The sequence below is a fragment of the Mya arenaria genome, chromosome 4 (assembly GCF_026914265.1).
Source record: "Mya arenaria isolate MELC-2E11 chromosome 4, ASM2691426v1".
Taxonomy (NCBI): domain Eukaryota; kingdom Metazoa; phylum Mollusca; class Bivalvia; order Myida; family Myidae; genus Mya; species Mya arenaria.
In genome coordinates, this window is record NC_069125.1 from 78,237,108 (window position 1) to 78,258,995 (window position 21,888).

General features: G+C 39.9%; 1 protein-coding gene across 1 annotated transcript; it reads left to right on the forward strand.

The window, feature by feature from the left end:
• The first annotated feature begins 891 nt into the window (after positions 1 to 891).
• Positions 892 to 20,826, forward strand: LOC128229763 (uncharacterized). The gene is made up of 5 exons (XM_052941581.1): positions 892 to 952; positions 11,699 to 12,107; positions 12,917 to 12,985; positions 16,860 to 16,971; positions 17,187 to 20,826. Exons 2-5 carry the CDS (start codon positions 11,700 to 11,702, stop codon positions 20,102 to 20,104), a joined length of 3,507 nt encoding a protein of 1,168 aa, XP_052797541.1. The 5' UTR covers positions 892 to 952; position 11,699; the 3' UTR covers positions 20,105 to 20,826.
• Positions 20,827 to 21,888: the final 1,062 nt, after the last annotated feature.

Here is a 21,888-nt window from a genome sequence, read left to right on the forward strand (position 1 = left end):
TTTATTTCCATTCGATTAGTATTTTTTTCAGTGATCATGCATTCCGTAATGGAAAAATGAAACGTTCATTTGCAATGAAATTAACCTAGCTTTTGCACAAAACAGTGCGTGTTTTATTCCGATGAAGAGCGGGTAGCATTTCACTTTCTTAAAACGTTGCGGGATGGTGTGATGTAATAGTAATGGTTACTGAACCTACAACCTAAGTTATTGAAATGTATGATTTCAATTACGAGGGCAGTTGGTGAAGTTACTATATCGAACCATGTTATCAAGGATTGGGTTCAATGACTAGCGTGTATATAAGAGAAAATCTTTGTAATTAATCTTCATGACAGTGATCGCACGGTAATGCTCCGCTAACTTATTATTGTTCCGAGGTAGAAATTTACATTATACTACTTATCAGTCATTATTTAAAAAGTAAGACTCAACCTGAAAAAAATCTTATGCACTACAAAGTCCGACGAAACCACAAGAATGGTCATTAGAAAAGTGCGTTAAAATCGTGGTCTAAACATGAAGTCAAAAAAAAAGTTTTAAAGTGATATTGAGGTAAATATTGTGTTAATTTGTTTCATTTAATACATTCATGGAGTGAGAGATGGTGTCATTATCTAGTTACATAGCAACACTACTTTGGAGTACTACCACAGTCAGAGAGTTGAATTGCGTTACTTCTCTGCTGTCGGAACTGAGGCAATAGACATGTAACCAAAACTGTTGGTGTTCTTATTACTTTGTCGTAGCCATCCGAAAAAATACACAATAACACATACGTGCGCACCGTTCGTATGCCATAATGGGACTACATTGTGGCTTAGTTAAGACTTGACTCTTTTTGAGTTGTCTCCTTTTGTCATTAAAACGAAAGTTGAATTTTCCGAAAAACCCAAATCGATATCGCCTTGACATTGAGGAAGTTGGAGTGTCGCTGAGATACTTTTATAAGGTTTGTTTTACTGTCTTTTTATTCCAACACCTCAGCAGACATCTTAGTATTCCCTAGAAATATTTATTTACTCTCTAATGCTGTGTTTATCATCAATCTGGTTTCGTTTAATAACGATACTCTCAAGTGACATTGAAATTGAACATAAATAAAGATAAATCATATTTATTTCTACTATATACATGTAGTATTATCTTACAAATAACACAAAATTATTCCGTATCGACGGCACATTTTTTCGTTAGATTAACCTATTTTGATAGTTTGTGCAAAAAGTAAGAATTTCCCTAGGATTCTTTGTTTTGCCGGTGGAGCCGATACTGCTGTTGTTTTGGCTGCTGCTGCTGCAGCTTTTGCTGCTGTTTTTGTTGCTGCTGCAGCTGTTGTTGTTGATGATGGTGATGGTGCTGGCTATAATGTTCGCTTCGAATGTGTCTATACATAATGTGCGCGGGCAGCAGCAGCGCCTATACATGTATAACAGCTGACAAAGACGTTGCTTCGCTTCGGTGAATGAAACGTTTGGTTTTTCTTATAGATACAAATTGGTTTGTATTCTCCAATGAGCATTTAATCTTTCTCTTATAGATATTATTTGGTTTGTATTCACCAAAGAGCATAGGATGGCTTATGTATTTTATCGTTTTATCAGCATAGACTGATGTGGCAGATTTTGTTAGATTTTAAACACATCGTGAGGCACGGTTTCGAAAGCTTTCAAAAATTCCGATACACAAAGATTGTCTGCTCTTTGTTTAAGTGATATTTCATAAACCTTATTTTCTTGCGAAAGTAATAATAAAGATTCACAAAAGTATCAGGGTCTTAACAATAAAATGAAAAGCACAGAGACAAGCTCATTGGTCAAAAATTGTTTAAAGGCGCAATGCTAGGGCCTAACAAGAAACACGAAACGAGACGGACAGAACGAGACAACTGCACGCGAGCCTCTTTACAAGACACTAAGCGAGATAAATTGATTAAGGGGCACTGAACGACAGACACTGGAGGAGGGACACTGAACAAGAGACACTAAACGAGAGACACTGAACAAGAGACACTGAACGAGAGACTGGACGAGAGACACTGAACAAGAGACACTGAACGAGAGACACTGAACGAACGCCACTGAACAAGAGACACTGAACGAGAGACACTGAACGAACGCCACTGAACAAGAGACACTGAACGAGAGACACTGTATAAGAGACAATCAACAATAGACACTGGGCGAGAGACACTGAACGAGAGACACTGGATGAGAGACACAAAACGAGAGACACTAGACCAGAGACACTGAACAAGAGATACTCGACGAGAGACACTTAACGAGAGATACTGAACAAGAGTCTTTGAACGAGTGACAGTGATTTAAAGGTACTTAACTAGAGTTACTGAACAGAAGACACTGGAGGCAAGACACTGACGAAAGGCATTGAACGAGAGTCATTGAACGAGAGACATTGAACGAAAGACACTGAAAGAGTGACAGGGAACGAGAAACACTGAACGAAGGACACTGAACGAGAGACATTGGACGAGAGACAAGGACGAGAGACACTGAACGAGAGACACTGAACGAGAGACACTGAAAGAGAGACACTGAAAGAGAGACACTGAAAGAGAGATACTGAAAGAGAGACACTGAAAGAGATACACAGGACGTGTGACACTGGACGAGAGACACTGAACCAGAGACACTCGACGAGAGACACTGAATGAGTGACACTGAACGAGAGACACTGAATGAGTGACACTGAATGAGTGACACTGAACGAGAAACATTGAACGAGTGACACTGAATGAGTGACACTGCACGAGAGACACTGAATGAGTGACACTGAATGAGTGACACTGAACGAGAGGCACTGAACGAGAGACACTGAACGAGTGACACTGAATGAGTGACACTGCACGAGAGACACTGAATGAGTGACACTGAATGAGTGACGAGAGGCACTGAACGAGTGACACTGAATTAGTGACACTGACCGAGAGACACTGAAAGAGAAACACTGAACGAGATACACTGAATAAGAGACACTGAACGGTAGACATTAAACAAGAAACACTAAACGCGAGACACTGGACGAGAGACACTGGACGAGAAGCACTGAACGAGAGACACTGAACGAGTGACACTGCACGAGAGACACTGAATGAGTGACACTGAATGAGTGACACTGAACGAGAGGCACTGAACGAGAGACACTGAATGAGTGACACTGACCGAGAGACACTGAAAGAAAAACACTGAACGAGATACACTGAACAAGAGACACTGAACGGTAGACATTTAACAAGAAACACTAAACGCGAGACACTGGACGAGAGACACTGGACGAGAGATACTGGAGGAGAGATACTGGACGAGATACACTGAGCAAGTGAAACTGAACAAGTGACACCGAACAAGTGACGCTGAACAAGTGACACTGCCATGAGACACTGGAAGAGATACACTGAACGAGAGACACTGAAAGAGAGACACTGACAGAGAGACACCGGACGAGATACACTGTTAAAGAGACACTGAAAGAGAGATACTGGACGAGAGACATTAGACGAGAGACACTGAACGAGAAACACTGGACGAAAAACACTGAACGAGAGACACTTAACGAGAGACACTGGACGAGAGACTTTGGACGATTAAAACACTGGACGAGAGACATTGGACGAGAGATATTGGATGAGAGACACTGGACGAGAGACACTGGACGAGAGACACTGGACGACAAACACTGGACGAGAGACACTGGACGAGAGACACTGAACGAGAGACACTGGACGAGAGACACTTAACGAGAGATACTTAACAAGAGGTTTTTAACGAGTGACAGTGATCTAGAGGTACTTAACTAGAGGAACTGAACAGAAGACACTGGACGCAAGACACTTAACGAGAGACACTTAACGAGAGTAATTGAACGAGAGACATTGAACGAGAGACACTGAACGAGTGACATTGAACGAGAGACACTAGACGAGAGACACGAAACGAAAAACACTGAACGAAAGACATTGGACGAGAGACATTGAAAGAGATACACAGGACGTGTGACACTGGACGAGAGACACTGAACCAGAGACACTGGACGAGAGATACTGAACGAGAGACACTGGACGAGAGACACTGTTAAAGAGACACTGAAAGAGAGATACTGGACGAGAGACACTGAACGAGAGACACTTAACGAAATACACTGAACGAGAGGCACTGGACGAAAGACACTGGACGAGAGACACAAAACGAGAGACACTGAGCGAGAGACATTGGATGAGAGACACTGAACGAGAGACACTGGACGAGAGGCACTGGACGAGAGACACTGAACCAGAAACATTGGACGAGAGACAGTGCGCGAGAGACACTGGACGAGAGACACTGAACGAGTGACACTGTACGAAAGACACTCGACGAGAGACACTCGACGAGAGACACTGAACGAGAGACACTGAACGAGAGACACTGGACGAGAGATACTGAACGAGAGACACTGGACAAGAGACACTGGACGAGAGACACTGTTAAAGAGACACTGAAAGAGAGATACTGGACGAGAGACACTGAACGAGAGACACTTAACGAGAGGCACTGGACGAAAGACACTGGACGAGAGACACAAAACGAGAGACACTGACCGAGAGACATTGGATGAGAGACACTGAACGAGAGACACTGGACGAGAGGCACTGGTCAAGAGACACTGGACGAGAAACACTGGACGAGAGACGCTGGACGAGAGACACTGTTAAAGAGACACTGAAAGAGAGATACTGGACGAGAGACACTGAAAGAAAGACACTTAACGAAAGACACTGAACGAGAGGCACTGGACGAAAGACACTGGACGAGAGACACAAAACGAGAGACACTGACCGAGAGACATTGGATGAGAGACACTGAACGAGAGACACTGGACGAGAGGCACTGGTCAAGAGACACAGGACGAGAAACACTGGACGAGAGACACTGAACGAGAGACACTGGACGAGAGACACTGGACGAGAAATACTGAACGAGAGACACTAGACGAGAGACACTAGACGAGAGACACTGGACGTGAGACCATGGACAAAAGACACTGGACGAGAGACACTCGACGAGAGACACTGAACGAGAGACACTGAACGAGAGACACTGGACGAGATATACTGAACGAGAGACACTGGACAAGAGACACTGGACGAGAGACACTGTTAAAGAGACACTGAAAGAGAGATACTGGACGAGAGACACTGAACGAGAGACACTTAACGAGAGGCACTGGACGAAAGACACTGGACGAGAGACACAAAACGAGAGACACTGACCGAGAGACATTGGATGAGAGACACTGAACGAGAGACACTGGACGAGAGGCACTGGTCAAGAGACACTGGACGAGAAACACTGGACGAGAGACGCTGGACGAGAGACACTGAACGAGAGACACTGGGCGAGAGACACTGGACGAGAAATACTGAACGAGAGACACTAGACGAGAGACACTGGACGTGAGACCATGGACAAAAGACACTGGACGAGAGACACTGGACGAGAGACACTGAACGAGATACACTTAACGAGAGTCACTGGACGGGAGACACTTAACGAGAGATCCTGAACAAGAGTCTTTGAACGAGTGACAGTGATTTAAAGGTACTTAACTAGAGTTACTGAACAGAAGACACTGGAGGCAAGACACTGACGAAAGGCATTGAAAGAGAGTCATTGAACGAGAGACATTGAACGAGAGACACTGAAAGAGTGACAGGGAACGAGAAACACTGAACGAAGGACACTGAACGAGAGACATTGGACGAGAGACAAGGACGAGAGACACTGAACGAGAGACACTGAACGAGAGACACTGAAAGAGAGACACTGAAAGAGAGACACTGAAAGAGAGATACTGAAAGAGAGACACTGAAAGAGATACACAGGACGTGTGACACTGGACGAGAGACACTGAACCACAAGACACTGGAGGCAAGACACTGACGAAAGGCATTGAAAGAGAGTCATTGAACGAGACACATTGAATGAGACACACTGAAAGAGTGACAGGGAACAAGAAACACTGAACGAGAGACACTGAACGAGAGACATTGGACGAGAGACACTGAACAAGAGACACTGAAAGAGAGAAACTGAAAGAGAGACACTGGACGATAGACACTGGACGAGAAACACTGAAACAGAGACACTGGACTAGAGACAGTGCGCGAGAGACACTGTACGAGAGACACTGAACAAGTGACACTGATTGAGAGACACTAGACGAGAGACACGAAACGAAAAACACTGAACGAAAGACATTGGACGAGAGACATTTGACGAGAGACACTGGACGAGAGACACTGAACGGGAGACACTGAACGAGAGACACTGAACGAAAGACACTGGACGAGAGATACTGAACGAGAGACACTGGACAAGAGACACTGGACGAGAGACACTGTTAAAGAGACACTGAAGAGAGATACTGGACGAGAGACACTGAACGAGAGACATTTAACGAAAGACACTGAACGAGAGGCACTGGACGAAAGACACTGGACGAGAGACACTGACCGAGAGACATTGGATGAGAGACACTGAACGAGAGACACTGGACGAGAGGCACTGGACGAGAGACACTGAACCAGAAACATTGGACGAGAGACAGTGCGCGAGAGACACTGGACGAGAGACACTGAACGAGTGACACTGTACGAGAGACACTCGACGAGAGACACTCGACGAGAGACACTGAACGAGAGACACTGAACGAGAGACACTGGACGAGAGATACTGAACGAGAGACACTGGACAAGAGACACTGGACGAGAGACACTGTTAAAGAGACACTGAAAGAGAGATACTGGACGAGAGACACTGAAAGAGAGACACTTAACGAAAGACACTGAACGAGAGGCACTGGACGAAAGACACTGGACGAGAGACACAAAACGAGAGACACTGACCGAGAGACATTGGATGAGAGACACTGAACGAGAGACACTGGACGAGAGGCACTGGTCAAGAGACACAGGACGAGAAACACTGGACGAGAGACACTGGACGAGAGACACTGAACGAGAGACACTGGACGAGAGACACTGGACGAGAAATACTGAACGAGAGACACTAGACGAGAGACACTGGACGTGAGACCATGGACAAAAGACACACGACGAGAGACACTGGACGAGAGACACTGAACGAGATACACTTAACGAGAGTCACTGGACGGGAGACACTTAACGAGAGATCCTGAACAAGAGTCTTTGAACGAGTGACAGTGATTTAAAGGTACTTAACTAGAGTTACTGAACAGAAGACACTGGAGGCAAGACACTGACGAAAGGCATTGAAAGAGAGTCATTGAACGAGACACATTGAATGAGACACACTGAAAGAGTGACAGGGAACGAGAAACACTGAACGAGCGACACTGAACGAGAGACATTGGACGAGAAACACTGAACAAGAGACACTGAAAGAGAGAAACTGAAAGAGAGACACTATACGATAGACACTGGACGAGAGACACTGAAACAGAGACACTGGACTAGAGACAGTGCGCGAGAGACACTGTACGAGAGACACTGAACAAGTGACACTGAACGAGAGACACTGGTCTGGTCGAGAGACACTCGACGGGAGACACTCGACGGGAGACACTGAACGAGAGGCACTGAACGAGAGACACTGAACGAGTGACACTGAATGAGTGACACTGACCGAGAGACACTGAAAGAGAGACACTGGACGAGAGACACTGGAAGAGATACACTGAAAGCGAGACACTGACAGAGAGACACTGTTAAAGAGACACTGTTAAAGAGACACTGAAAGAGAGATACTGGACGAGAGACATTGGACGAGAGACACTGAACAAAAGACACTGAACGAGAGACACTGGACGAGAGACACTGGACGAGAGACATTGGACGAGAAACACTGGACGAGAGGCATTGGACGAGAGACATTGGATGAGAGACACTGAACAAGAGACACTGGACGAGAGACACTGGACGAGAGACACTGGACGAGAGACACTAGACGAGAGACACTAAGACGAGGGACACTGAACGAGAGACACTGGGTGAGAGGAACTGGACGAGAGATACTGAACGAGAGACACTGGACAAGAGTAACTGGACGTGAGACACTGGACGATAGACACTGGACGAAAGACGCTGGACGAGAGACACTGGACGAGAGACACTGAACGAGATACACTGAACGAGATACACTGAACGAGAGTCACTGGACGAGAGACACTTAACGAGAGATACTGAACAAGAGTATTTGAACGAGTGACAGTGATCTAGAGGTACTTAACTAGAGTTACTGAACAGAAGACACTGGACGCAAGACACTGACGAAAGGCATTGAACGAGAGACATTGAACAAGTGACACTGAAAGAGTGACACGGAACGAGAAACACTGAACAAGAGGCACTGAACGAGATACATTGGACGAGAGACACTGAACGAGAGACACTGAAAGAGAGACACTGAAAGAGAGACACTGGACGAGAGACACTGAACCAGAGACACTGGACTAGAGACAGTGCGCGAGAGACACTGGACGAGAGACACTGAACAAGTGACACTGAACGAGAGGCACTGGTCGAGAGACATTCGACGAGAGACACTCGACGAGAGACACTGAACGAGAGACACTGAACGAGTGACACTGAACGAGAGACACTGGTCGAGAGACACTCGACGAGAGACATTGGACGAGAGACACTGAACGAGAGACACTGAACGAGTGGCACTGAATGAGTGACACTGACCGAAAGACACTGAAAGAGAGATACTGAACGAGAGACACTGAACGAGATACACTGAACGAGATACACTGAACCAGAGGCACTGACCAATAGACACTGAACAAGAGACACTTAACGCGAGAGACTGAACGAGAGAGACTCAGCGAGAGACACTGAACGAGAAACACTGAACGAGAAACACAGAACGCAGGACACAGAACGAAGTTATTGAACGAGAGACACTGAACAATAGTAGGTGAAAGAGAGACGCTGAACTAGAATTACAGAACGAGAGAATGAAAAGTAACTGAGTGAGAGAAACTGAACATGAGAGACAGTAAACGAGAGTCATTGGACGGATGATACTGAACGTAACTAAATTAAGAATACTAAACACTTAACGAGAGACACTGAACAAGAGTCATCGAACGATTGACACTGACCTAAAGGTACTGAACGAGAGACATTGAACCAGACTTACTGAACGAATGACACTAAACGAGAGACACTCAGCTAGGGACATTGAACGAGATACACTGACCGAGAGACACTGAACTAGAGTTTCTGAACGAGAGTCGTTGAACGAGCGACACTGATCTAGAGTGACTGAACTAAAGTCACTGAACGAATTACACTGAACGAGAGTCCCTGAATGAGAGTCACTGAACAAGAGACACTGAATGAGAGTCATTGAACGAATGCCACTGAACGTAACTGATCGAGTGACACTGAACAAGAGACACTGAACGATAGACAATGAAGTATGATCTCCGGAATGGTGAATTCCGGCGTTCCATAGTATTCATGTAAAAAAAAAACATACTAGCACCTTCTTATCCAGACTTTATTAAGGATGTTAAAAACTGTCATTGATAAAAACATAGCAATCTTACCTTAATGAATCTAGGTAATCACAAAAAAAACGAGAATATTAAACATTAAAGTAATGAAATTAAAATACATATATATGTAACAACAAACTTCAGTATACATTTAACAAAAAGAAATGTTCAAATATGAGGGAAATACATTTTTTAAAAAAGGAATGTTTAGACATGAGTGAAACTTAAAATACATAAACATGTAACGACAGACTTTAGACTGAAAATAATCATATGAATGTTGTTACGCATTTTACTAAAAGAAATATTTAAATATAAGCGAAATTTCCGAGAATGACAGGTGTTTTTTTTTTCCATTTCATTGGGAAATGTAGACTAAGATAAGAATTATATATAGATGCATAATGGTTTAGCTAGACTTTAAATAGTCTATGTTTACCTTGCCTCGACCCAGGTAGATGGAGTGTGGGTCGGTCGGTTGATAGGTTTGTTGACTATGTTTTCCCAGAAAAGAGAACAGAAGGAGGAATTAAGTGTAAACTATTGTTTTTATCTAAAATTATCTATTCCCCGCGGTTCCTCACCAAGATTTGCTCTTTAAAGCTGCACTCTCACAGATATACCATTTTTACAACTTTTTTATTTTTGTTTTGAAAGGAGCAACTTTATTGGGTAAATATCTGCAAACCAATGATATAAGATTGCTGACAAAAGTGTTTTAAGGCTTAAACTGTTATTAACGGTTTAAGAAAAATGCATAGACATCAATTTTTAAACTTATATATTAAAATCTGCGATTTATTTTTTTCAGCAGTCTTATATAACTGGTTTCCATGGATTTTTGCAGAAAAAAATTGCTCGTTCCAAGCCAAAAAATAAAAAGACATCCCCATTCTAATAACATGGTGTTCGGTAAAAACCTGGTAAAAAAAACGCGTAAACGATACATAATGAAGTGGAATCATTCGTGTCAATGATGTTTGGTCAAGGGTAGTTCATTGTGATTCATTTAACACTTTATTCTGCCGAGGTTGTGTCCTTTCGTCCGGTAAAAAGTTGATTTTTCCAAAACTTTTAAATCGATAGCGTTGATCGTCTAGATAGGAAGTTGGAGTGTTCTTGAAATACTTGTAAAAGGTTGGTTTCGCTGTTTGTCTCACAAAAGTCAAGACATTTTACGGTGAAACAGAATACGTTACTTTCTATAGGTAATAAGTAGGAAATGATTCCTAAAACGTCGTTAAATGCAAAGAAAACTTTGAGTAAGGCTGAAAGGGCGAAAACTGTCCATTTTGTCGAGAAGGAGCAGTCCGAGGCACGCTGACATAATGGACAGGTTCGGGGCGATTCACTTACTTCTTAAACAACGACGTCCAAATCATGAATTTCATGGCGCTTTTGCCAACTTATTGGACACTGTCAAACCAATAGAAAAGATACTAATCATGCGAATCTCTTAAGCAAATCAAAATGGTTTTGTGCTTGTACACATATTAAATGTACATGTAAATGATTAATTTGGTAAATTTTCCGAGTAATCATCTTTTTAATAAAATTTCAACGGATAAATAACAAGTGCAAAATGCCTTATTCGCTTAATACGAAAAAAAATAAGTTTAAGCTGTATTTTTTCTACTCTCTCAGGGGCATACAGCAATGAACAATTTCCTTTTCTATGCGCAAACCTCAGTGACATCTTCATTTGGTATTAAGAACAATGGAATACGTCACAAATATAAAGTATACTAAAAGACAGGTAAAGCTTCATTTGAAGTGCAGCATTTCATTACAAATTTCTCTTTTCAACAGGATTGATTAAATATGATAAGATCGATAATGAATTGTGTTGCCATTATGAAGTTTGTGTTGTATAGATACCGCAGCAGGATTTGCAGTTTGTCTAAATCCCCGGGATCCACTGGGTCTTATTTCGATAGTTTTAAAACCCTTCCAATAAATGAACTGTCCCGTTTTTGCTGATATTTCTGTAGTAACCAAAACCAATGTTATATTAACTGGACTCGTTTATCCCTAGACTCCAGGATACCGTTTACTTGGTGAAAGAGTTTATTGTTGAGTTGAATGTAGAGTAGTTTTGTCTTGTTATATTTCATCATGACTGGGTTACAAAGGCAAGTTTGCTATGCTTCAGGATGTTAGCTGCAGTGACGCCGGGATCAATAGACGGGACCCAAAATGAGCAGTACTATCTGCGTCTCCACCTTCTCCTCATGAAGGCTGGCGACGTACTCAGGACCATGTTCGACTCCATTATCACCCCAAACAATTTACTCCATGAACTTAGAAAACACAAAGGCGAGATTGAAAATTTGAAAAATAATGGTATACTTTCAAACGACCAATACAATCTGCTCAATCCTAATCCAGACTCGAAAAAGTTTGACGTCAGTCTGCTGATTCTTCTACTCAGAAACATCTGCAACTTGAGCAAGTTGAAGTCAAACGATCCCATATGGAAGGAGAACGACAACACCAACATAACGAACACCATGCCTCCTGTCATTGCAAGCATCGTGCGGATAAGGAATCTCCGAAACAAGGTAGCATTTGGACTAAATACATGCGTGTGATTACATTTAAATAAGTACATCCTTTCTAGTGAAAATGATGATGTTCAACTTCATCATTTGATTGGAAAAATAATATATGTTTTAGTTTTTACCGAAATTTTTATTATTTTAGCAAACATAATAGACACTATTGTTATATATTGTGTGTTCTTGCGGAATCATCGATTATATATTCATTACAAAATACGGCTTAAATGCTTGGGGAAATTGGAATCGATGCACAGTGTATGTATACCACGTGATAAATTACGTCATATATGCTATTTCGGAAGGCAATATTTTGAAATGAAAACTTTGTTTAAAGATAGCTTTTTTCTTTTTCTATTCCATTTTAAATGAAAAAATGGCAGTCTATGCGGATTAAAAGGCCCCGCCTTCGCTTTATTACCGGAGTTTGATTAGGTGATTAGTTTCTTCAAGCATTTCGACAAACCTGTTTCCAAAATAATGGTTTAACAGTGCTCTATCAGGCAGCGGTTCTGCGAAAAGGTTTGTCGAAGTGAAAAAACTAAACTCTCAATCAAACTTTGGTTAAATCAAGAAGGCGGGACTAGCGGAGTAGACTGCGCTATGTTTCATTAAATGGTGAAGAAATAGTAAAGTGAATATCTTTGTTTAAAGTCTTCATTCAAAGCAAAATACTGCTTTCCGACGTAACATTTATGACGCAATTTATCACGTGGTATACACATACTGTAATAAGCTATCGAGCTAAAATAAAATAATGTAAACGAACCATTTAAACAAAAGGATATTATCTACACAATCTAAAATTTTAGATGCAGCATAAGCATGTTGCTTATTTGGACCAAAGGGAGTTCGAAGACAACTGGCGTCTGTTGGAAAATGTAAGTTCCATTGCTATTATTGCATTACATTATTTGGCAGTCTGTAATCTTGTTGGATATTTTTCTTGTTTTGGGGCCTCCGAAGGGAGCCCAAAGTATGACACTGTCCGTTAAGTGCAGTTGTGGCAAAGGGCAATGTAACACTATTGGGTCAATGATTCATATTTTTCATAGGACTAATTCGTGTTCATATAACTATGTATGAAATTCAATCAAACTTCAAAGAACAGCGGGAAGTATGTCTCGTATAGAATGTGTGCTTAATAGGTTAAGGTTACACTTGGTCAATGTTTTACTATTTGGATTCCATAGCGTAACTTGGTGTCACGACCATAACTTTTTAACTTTAATGGAAATTCAATAAAACAATAGTAAACCAAACTAAAATAAAGCACCATGGTAAGATGTGTTTCGCATAAAAGGTTGGATTGAAAGTAACATTTGGAGGTAACAATTATGTTCCACAAAAGTTAAATACTAACTATCTTAACAAATATAATATACTATCAATAGGAATTTAATCTAAATTCACACATTTGTAATGCAGGGAAAACTATAGGGACAATCTTAAGCCATTAAAAGAAGGTGTGTTGCGTATGAAATGTGTGCGTTCACCTCTAGACTTTGTCACACTTAGATGTCAGTATTCAAAATCCGGATCCCACAGAAATAGTTTTATACAAGTGATAATTTCTACTTATCATGTGCTTTCAATCAAACGTCACACGATTGTCGAGCGCCAGGAAACGTGCATTGCTGTCATCGCAAAGGTGAAACTTGGAGGTCAATAGAGCCGAATGTGCATTTCATAGATAATGTTGATGTCTCCCCCATAGCTCTGTAACTAGTCATGGTATTTCACAAATTGTTTAAATTCATTTACTTTTTCCCCATAACTTTTAAAGTAATTTTGTGTCAAACATTTCCTAAATGGTTTCAGTTCAAAGGGCAAGGTCACATTTAAAGAATGGGGTTTTATACCAATTGTTTAATGAATGGGGATACATTCTGATTTGTAGTATATTAAAACACATGGCTACTGTCTGACAATGCCTTGTCGGCATTTTCTACTTTCCTGTGACAGATTTTGTTTTGGTGTGTGTTTTAATTTTGGTAGTTTTTATTCTTCTTTTTTGATATAAATTGCTCGTATGTTAATGTATACATACATAATGCTAAAGCGAGCATACGGTAGCTTTCATTATTTCAGATACTTATGTATTTTACGAAACGTAAATTTTATCTAATTTGAAATTTATAAATGAAACAATTTCGGAGTTACTCTTTATTTCCCCTATTGTCACAAATTAACAACGGAACATTGGCTGTGCAAATATACACAGTGAATCAACGTACACCGGATATAGTAGCCGAAGTTAGACGTAAACAATGCTTTTTCACAGGGACGGTAAGGGTTTGACCGGTTTCTGTTATAAATAACCTAAGTTTGAAACAATGAAGTATCAGTTTAACGAGTATAGACATGTCCAGGTCTGAAGACTTCAACTTAACTGTGGTACTTGGGTTTAACACATTAGGAAACTGGTAGTAAAGAAGAAAGCACACAGGCAATAGCAGGGTTTAAACAACACTATTTTAATAATTTGGCTGGTAAACCTCAAATAGCAAATATCTGAACCGAGTTTCTTTAGTTGTTAGTCAAGTTTCTCTTTGTCAAAGCATTTGACGAACGTCTTTCTCGTTTAATTTCGAAATGGTACTGTACTTTTTATCGCAGATACTGCATGAAATATATCCTTTCTATGTTCTGGCGATAGTCGTGTCGACGTGCGCTCTACAACCATTCTAATCACAGTGTTGATATTTGGAATTCTCAGTTAAAGATTACAAGTTATTGAACGTACCACGTGTTGTGGTTTTACTTTTTTATTTATCACTATTAACTGTGCTTTAATATTACTTTGTACCGCAATTAAGTAATTAGCAGAAAAGTATTGTGACACAATCATCACGACGACGTTGTTGAATTATTTTTATGCAAATGCTCTACGTCTGAAAAAGGATTCACTGTACTAGCCATGTCTTAAGTTCTCGACATCATTTTCCCTAATTGGATGATAATTGACAAATATACACTCCATGAAAACATTTATTAAATATAGAGGATTTTAGACTACGCCAAATGCATATTATTTTCCCCACTTACTAGGCACAAACTATAGTTTCCATGTGCACTGTCATTGTAACGATATTTGTATTGGTGTTTTTTTTTTCATTTTAGATTTTACATCAACCAACGATGCGATAATACCTGTAATATTAACTAGCACACGTGGTTGTCAATAGTGTGTATTGTCGGATATGTTGAATTTCGTTGCCGTAAGAAAAATACTAAATTTCAAATGAAATATATCGATGAAAAGATAACTTTTGGCACAGTTGGTTATTAATGCGTAAACAAACAAATCTATGTATGGAGTGTCTCTTGCATTTATCACACATTTCGAAGAAAGAACAAAAACATTTGAACAAGTGACAAATGTTCCGAAAGAGGGTTTTGGCCTTAAATCTGATGACTTGAGTGATTTATGCTATATTTATGCTTTACCCTTGAATAACATCCTAATAAAAGCATGTAGTTTTTGTTATACATGTAACAGTCTAAAAGAGAGCTGACAAACAGGCGACTGGACGGGTAATGCATTATAACATATTTCTGGTAGTGAAACCGAGGATTGCACTGGCAGATGTCGATCATGTATGAACTGACAACGCATGTAAATGACCAAAGCTGTCGATAAATTAAACCCCAAACACCCTATAATGAAAGCGTTGAAAGGCTGTAGGCGCGACAACAGTAACAATGAAAATCGAATCGAAAAACATATTTTGGGTTGGCCAAAATCAGAGCACTCGCCGAATGGGCAAGGCCCGAGTGCCAGTATGAATAAGCTTACACACCACCAACATTACCTAAGAAAAATATAATATACTTTTTAATACAACTAGCTAAGTGATACACCTATGTACTTGTATATATTTACATTATTTGAAGTTTATTGTAAGTGTTAAGTAAGTTAAGCGAAGCCCGATATTGAATGAGAACGATTATTTTTCTATTTCGAGAACGTAAAGAAAGGCAGCGTTGTTAAGTAAACACATTTCCCTTTTTCTGCGTATTTTTTTATAATTATTTCTTCCCCCAAGTTTCTCACAAATATTTATCATGTGGCTTGCCTTAAAATTCAAATTTAAGTTGCATCTTTAAAATTACTTAAATGAAGTGGTCTTTTTGTCTGCTCTATTTAGTTCGCATAACACCATACTTCTCATTTTGTTACTCCTGCGCAATAATTATTTCAACATGTCATATGACAAAAAGTAGATCTGACGATACCTGATTTGATTTTCGGTACTTAAGTTTTTAGGCCTGCACCTAACAGCCTACAACAACAAAGCAATACACATTTGCCCCAATTTGAGATTCAAAATACATGATATTAATATAATCCATCATTAAACCGTATATTTCACGATTCGTAAAATAATTTTTAATTTGTTATAGACCTCTAGTTCCTAAATTAAATTATCGTTTAATGTTGTTATGCCTTATACAAACATTCCTTTCTGAGCAAGCCTTTTCATTTCAAAAACAAATTGTACTGCTTACAATCGAACCTGGTGATTATCACATGTTTATTGGTTGGATAATACATGTGAGGATTACAATCAATATTAATTATCATTTATAGTTAATAATTAGACGAAATAATAAGCAGAAATATCATGTAAAATTGTATATTTTGTACACGTAAGTACTGTCATATTGGGTTGTTGTTTCCGACTCGCTAGGGCTACTCATCCACCGTGATATAAATCAAATTGTAATAAGTTCCTTTTATGTTCACATCAGGCGATGGTAATACTTGGCCAGACATGTGGGATGCACAATTTGAAAGCTGAAATAAAGGAACTGGTGACAAAGACTCTCGACATTGTGACACCCGAAATGAAAAGCCTCCGAGGTATGATACTTTAAATGACTTGGTGCACGATGTACATTTATAAAAACTTTATTGAAACATATATGTTTAAACGCATGTGCCAATTCACCAGTATTTAATGCATTAAGATTTGTCAGTTTGATAAATATACTCATAAAATAATTCTTGCCAGTCTTACGATTTTTTTTATTTTAGCAGAAATATGTACCTTATTAAAACATTTACTATTTTTACAGAGAATACTATTTGGTTCTTTGAGGAGAGCCGTAAGGATCCATTCTATGTGGAAACAGCCCGTTTTCAAGACGCTATCCGTTTGTTAAAAGAGAAACATTTCATCGTGCTAACTGGCCATCCTGGGGAGGGGAAAACTGCCATGGCAGCCAGGCTGGCCCTAGTAGATGGCACAAAGCCAGAAAACTGTCTGAATCTGGAGGATGCACTAGACTGGAGAAAAGTGGATTGGTCATTAAAGCTGTTTAATACGGTCATTGTGGACGATATCTTTGGAGGCGGTGCACTTAATCAGAAACTTCTTGCTGATTGGGAACGTTATCTGCCTGAGATGGAAAGAGCTGCGAAGCAGAAACGTTTGAGAATCATAATTACCACCAGACACTACATTAAAGAGGAGGCTTTGGAGGAACTGGACAAGCCCACAATATTTGATGACAAGGTGGGATATGTTTTGCTCTTGTCGTCAACAATATACATGTCATTTGACGAAAAAAAAGACATTCTTGTGTCGAGGGCAAAGAAAAACAATTCTGAAGACATGATTAACACTCACCGTATAAAGTATGAAGAGTGTGTAAGAAACGCACAGGGAGTTATGAATTTGCAAGAAGGTCGAAGAGCTGACTTTGTGTTTGGGTTTCCGCAATGTGCAACCTTGTTCGTCGGTAGTGAAGCGTTGATAAAACTGGGTCCTGCTTTTTTCAGCAAACCAGAAATACACTTCAAGACATATATTGACGAGTTATACAAAGGCAGAGATGAAGAGCTGTTCCACAAGTTCTTGGCTTTGGTGGCTGTATGGGCAAAACAAGACATGAGAATGAAAGAACACGATTTACAAAATGCTAAAAAAGTGTCCGACCATGTGAAATATGTTGCCAACTGTTTTGGTATTGATGTTACTAACTCGTTTCTGGAAACATTAAAGTCATCTTTGAAAAGCCATGTTAATGACCTGTTGCTATTGATCGATCGTTCTGGGGAGTACACCTTCAGTCACAACGTAAACGGGGACATGGTTGGGGTAGTCCTTGGAAGTCACAAACCCCTGGAATGCATTGAATTATGCCCGAGAGATTTCCTGATGGAACGCGTAACAATCGCACAAGCCGGAAAGGGCGAGCTTCGTGTTGTAGTAAAACAGAGTGATTATGAAGCTCTGTGTGAAAAGTTTGCAAAAATGATCGGTCGCAAAGACTGCAACCTCGTGGCAAAGGAGCCACCACACCAAGAATTCCAACAGCTTCAGCGTAAAGGTCCCCGCTCGAACACCGTTGATGCACTCAGTGACATTGACTTTGGTATACTTAAACACAGCGCATTTAAAGACGAAGGTTTCGTGGAGATATTCATCAGGTACATCCGGGAAAAGCATCTCGATCAGGATCTTTTCAACGTTCCTGTAATGAAAATGACCGGCTACTTCCTCGACTACGGGATCAAAATGACAGAAATGGTCATGTACCTACCGGGTTACACGCTATACAGTGGGCTCAGTGTGTTGGCGAAAGAATTGATTGAGCAAGAAGTTTTTCCAAAGAACCAAGTCGATCCACTACTACTGGCAACACATTCCGGTGATATTGGTATGATGGAATTACTTCTAAACCACGGAGCGAAAGTTTCAGGAGACACAATCTATGTAGCGATGCATAAAAGAGGAAGCACGTTTGATTCAAACAAGGTTCTCGATACAATAGTTGAATACCAAGGTATAGATATCAATGACAAAGGAAACGCCGTTAATGGGAATTATCCGTTGATTGTTGCAGCAAGAAAGGGCTTTACCTATGCAGTGAAATGCATGTTGCATCATGGCGCTGATCCGTCCGTGAAAAATGATAAGAACCTGACGGCACTGCACAAGGCAGTTATCTATAAGCATGACCAAATTATCCAACTTCTCATTGACCATAATTCGCCATTAGACGCGAAGGGTGGAAAATTTAAGAGGTCGCCTCTTCATATCGCTGCTGATCTTGGAATGGATAGAATCGTCCAAAAAATCCTGATCAAAGGTGCAAACGTAAAGATCAAGGACCATCGTGGTCATTATCCGATATTTCTGGCAGCCATCAGAGGTCATTTTGAAACAGTCAGGGTCCTTCTGAAGCATGACAAAAGTCAGGACAATCTGCGGATTGCATCATATGGCAAGAAATCGTTTATCAAAGGCATGTCACTGTTTCATGTTGCAGTTTGGAAGAACGACAGGAAGCTGATCCAGCTGCTAATCGATGAGAAGGCAAATCCAAACGTAAAGGATTTCTTTGGTCAAACCCCGTTGTTCTATGCTATTATGGCAGGCAAGAAGACTGCAATGCGAATGCTGTTGCAATATGCGGACAAAACAATGCCTCAGAAACAGGGATACACGCCATTACATGCGGCAATTCACAAGGGAAATATAAAACTTGTAGCCAAATTAGCTGCAGAAGTGGACGTTAATGCGCTGGACAAGTACGGTCGGACACCTCTGCATGTTGCGTGCGAAAAAGGGAATGTTAACGCTGTAAATATATTGCTTAACAAACACAACGCAGATCCACTGATGGTCACGAAACGAGGAGACACAGTTTTCCATATCCTGAGACGCATGAAAGGAAACAAAAGTCACGAGGATCATTGCAACCGCCGTTTGATTGAACTGCTTTTAATCGACGCTCATCCAGCAATATTTGATCGTGTGAAAAGTATGCCGAACAACAAGGACGTGTCTATCACAGACAGTCTGAATCTAACACCGAAGGACTTGACTACTATCCAAGGTTTAAAGCAAGGGATAAAATCCGACTTTGGCGAGATAAGCGATGACGATGATGAAGATTCTTCCGCTACAAAAGTCTCACGTGCTGGAGACACCGACAACGACAACTATCACGATAAAGACGATGATGACGAAGGCGATTTTGAATAAAGGCTGGATTATAAAAAATATGCATTATGGATTGTAGTTTTAAGTTTGTTGTTATTAAAATTAGTTATATAAGAATAAAATACATCTGTACTAGATGCTGGGATAGTGTCTTGAAATGTCAGAGTGGATAACTTTTAAAGTCGTGAAGGTAATATTTTGACAAACATCATCGAGTATAGGTCTTTGTGCTGTCTTCGATATTTAAAACAAAACGAGATGTTGTATATTTTTGCTAATGTAAAGGATTTGAAATTGTCTGTTTTGACCTTGAAAAGAACAGTGCTGTGTTGAAATTTACTTCGCTGGAATGGATTCGTCATGCAAATTTTAAATGCTGTTTTAAACGTTACTTATCAATTATTGTATAAATTTATTAATACTACTGGTTGTTATGAACTGCATTCTTATATCCTGCGGTTAAGTGTGCGAATTACGGACACATGTTGGTTTAGTACACAAGTTCCTACAGCAAATGTGTACGTCACGGTCACGATCACGAATGTGTACCAACTTTCTGATACTACATTTCAGTTTTTAATGGAAAATGCAAAAAAACAAACAATACATTTAAACAATAAATTGTAGCGTACCGATCATTTCATTTGTTCAGTTTTAATAAAAGATAAACACAAACTCGTCCGACAATGTGTACGATCACAATGTCATTTAAAAAAAGATTCATAGTTATAGTTACTTATTTCAAAATATAGTTTTAAAACCGGTGTTAACTATTGTGCTTTTCATACCTTTATTAGTGTATGGTTACATGTTAAATACTGTCAATATGTTTGAACCCTTTTTGAACCTTGTTTGGGCATAAAGGTTTATAAGTTTGTTTCAAATTAAAATTCATAGAGGACTTAAAGGACACAAATTCATTAACACATATCCCAGAGCGTATCACAAAATTCCCAGAGCGTATCCGATACTGGTTGAGAAGCAGTTTCCGACAGTTTTTACTGAATTATCCATACGTTTTTAAATCCCGACGAGAAATGTTCACATTTTAGATAACTTAGCTCAACCTGCTATTGTTGAAATATGTTTCATATGTCTGACGTCACATATAGTGTATATAATAGGGGCACCAAAGGCACTTACACCGTTCTGATCTGTTGGCATTGAGAAGCAGTTTCCGACAAATCGAATACGTGGCGGATTTTAGGTGCTTGTCGTGTGTTTTTAAATACATATATGGATTCTCCTGTTGGCGGTTTTATCCACCCAGATATGATCTCTTGGAAAAACTACATGTGTATATATATTAGTTTAGAACACTTTTATGGCATTTTGAATAAATGCCCCGTGTTTGTTTTTCCCTTCGTCCATACAAGTTCGCCTTAGACTGGTTTTCGTTCTACCTAACCTTGGTCAATATATAAATGTACTAAATATAAGGTTATAATAAGAAAACATTATTAACAATTTAATTTTAAGCATTTACCAAAAACTTAAACCCTAAAATTTACGACTCAATATTTCTTTCAAGTTAAATTATGAATATATCGCGTCATGAGAATAAAACTGACCATAATAAAAGTTTAATTCATGGTCAATATTTCTAAATCATTCGGGGAGAAGCGATATGTCGGAAACTGCTTTCTGTCGGAAAGTCACGATATTCCCAGAGTGTATCGTCGTACTTCAATACTGATACGGTTAGTGTAACGATGAAACCATTTATTGTATTTATTAATTACTACAAACCACTATTAAGTGTTCCTTTTAACCTATCATAGTTTTTCTGCAAAACTGTATAACTGAAACAATTCAATCCCTCAGAT

Bases quoted from the DNA above. Each gene is read 5' to 3' on its own strand.
- LOC128229763 (XM_052941581.1), top strand. From the start codon at position 11,700: ATGTTAGCTGCAGTGACGCCGGGATCAATAGACGGGACCCAAAATGAG. The intron at 12,108-12,916 runs GTAGCATTTGGA...CTAAAATTTTAG, and splicing joins TAAGGAATCTCCGAAACAAG to ATGCAGCATAAGCATGTTGC. The intron at 16,972-17,186 runs GTATGATACTTT...CTATTTTTACAG, and splicing joins CGAAATGAAAAGCCTCCGAG to AGAATACTATTTGGTTCTTT.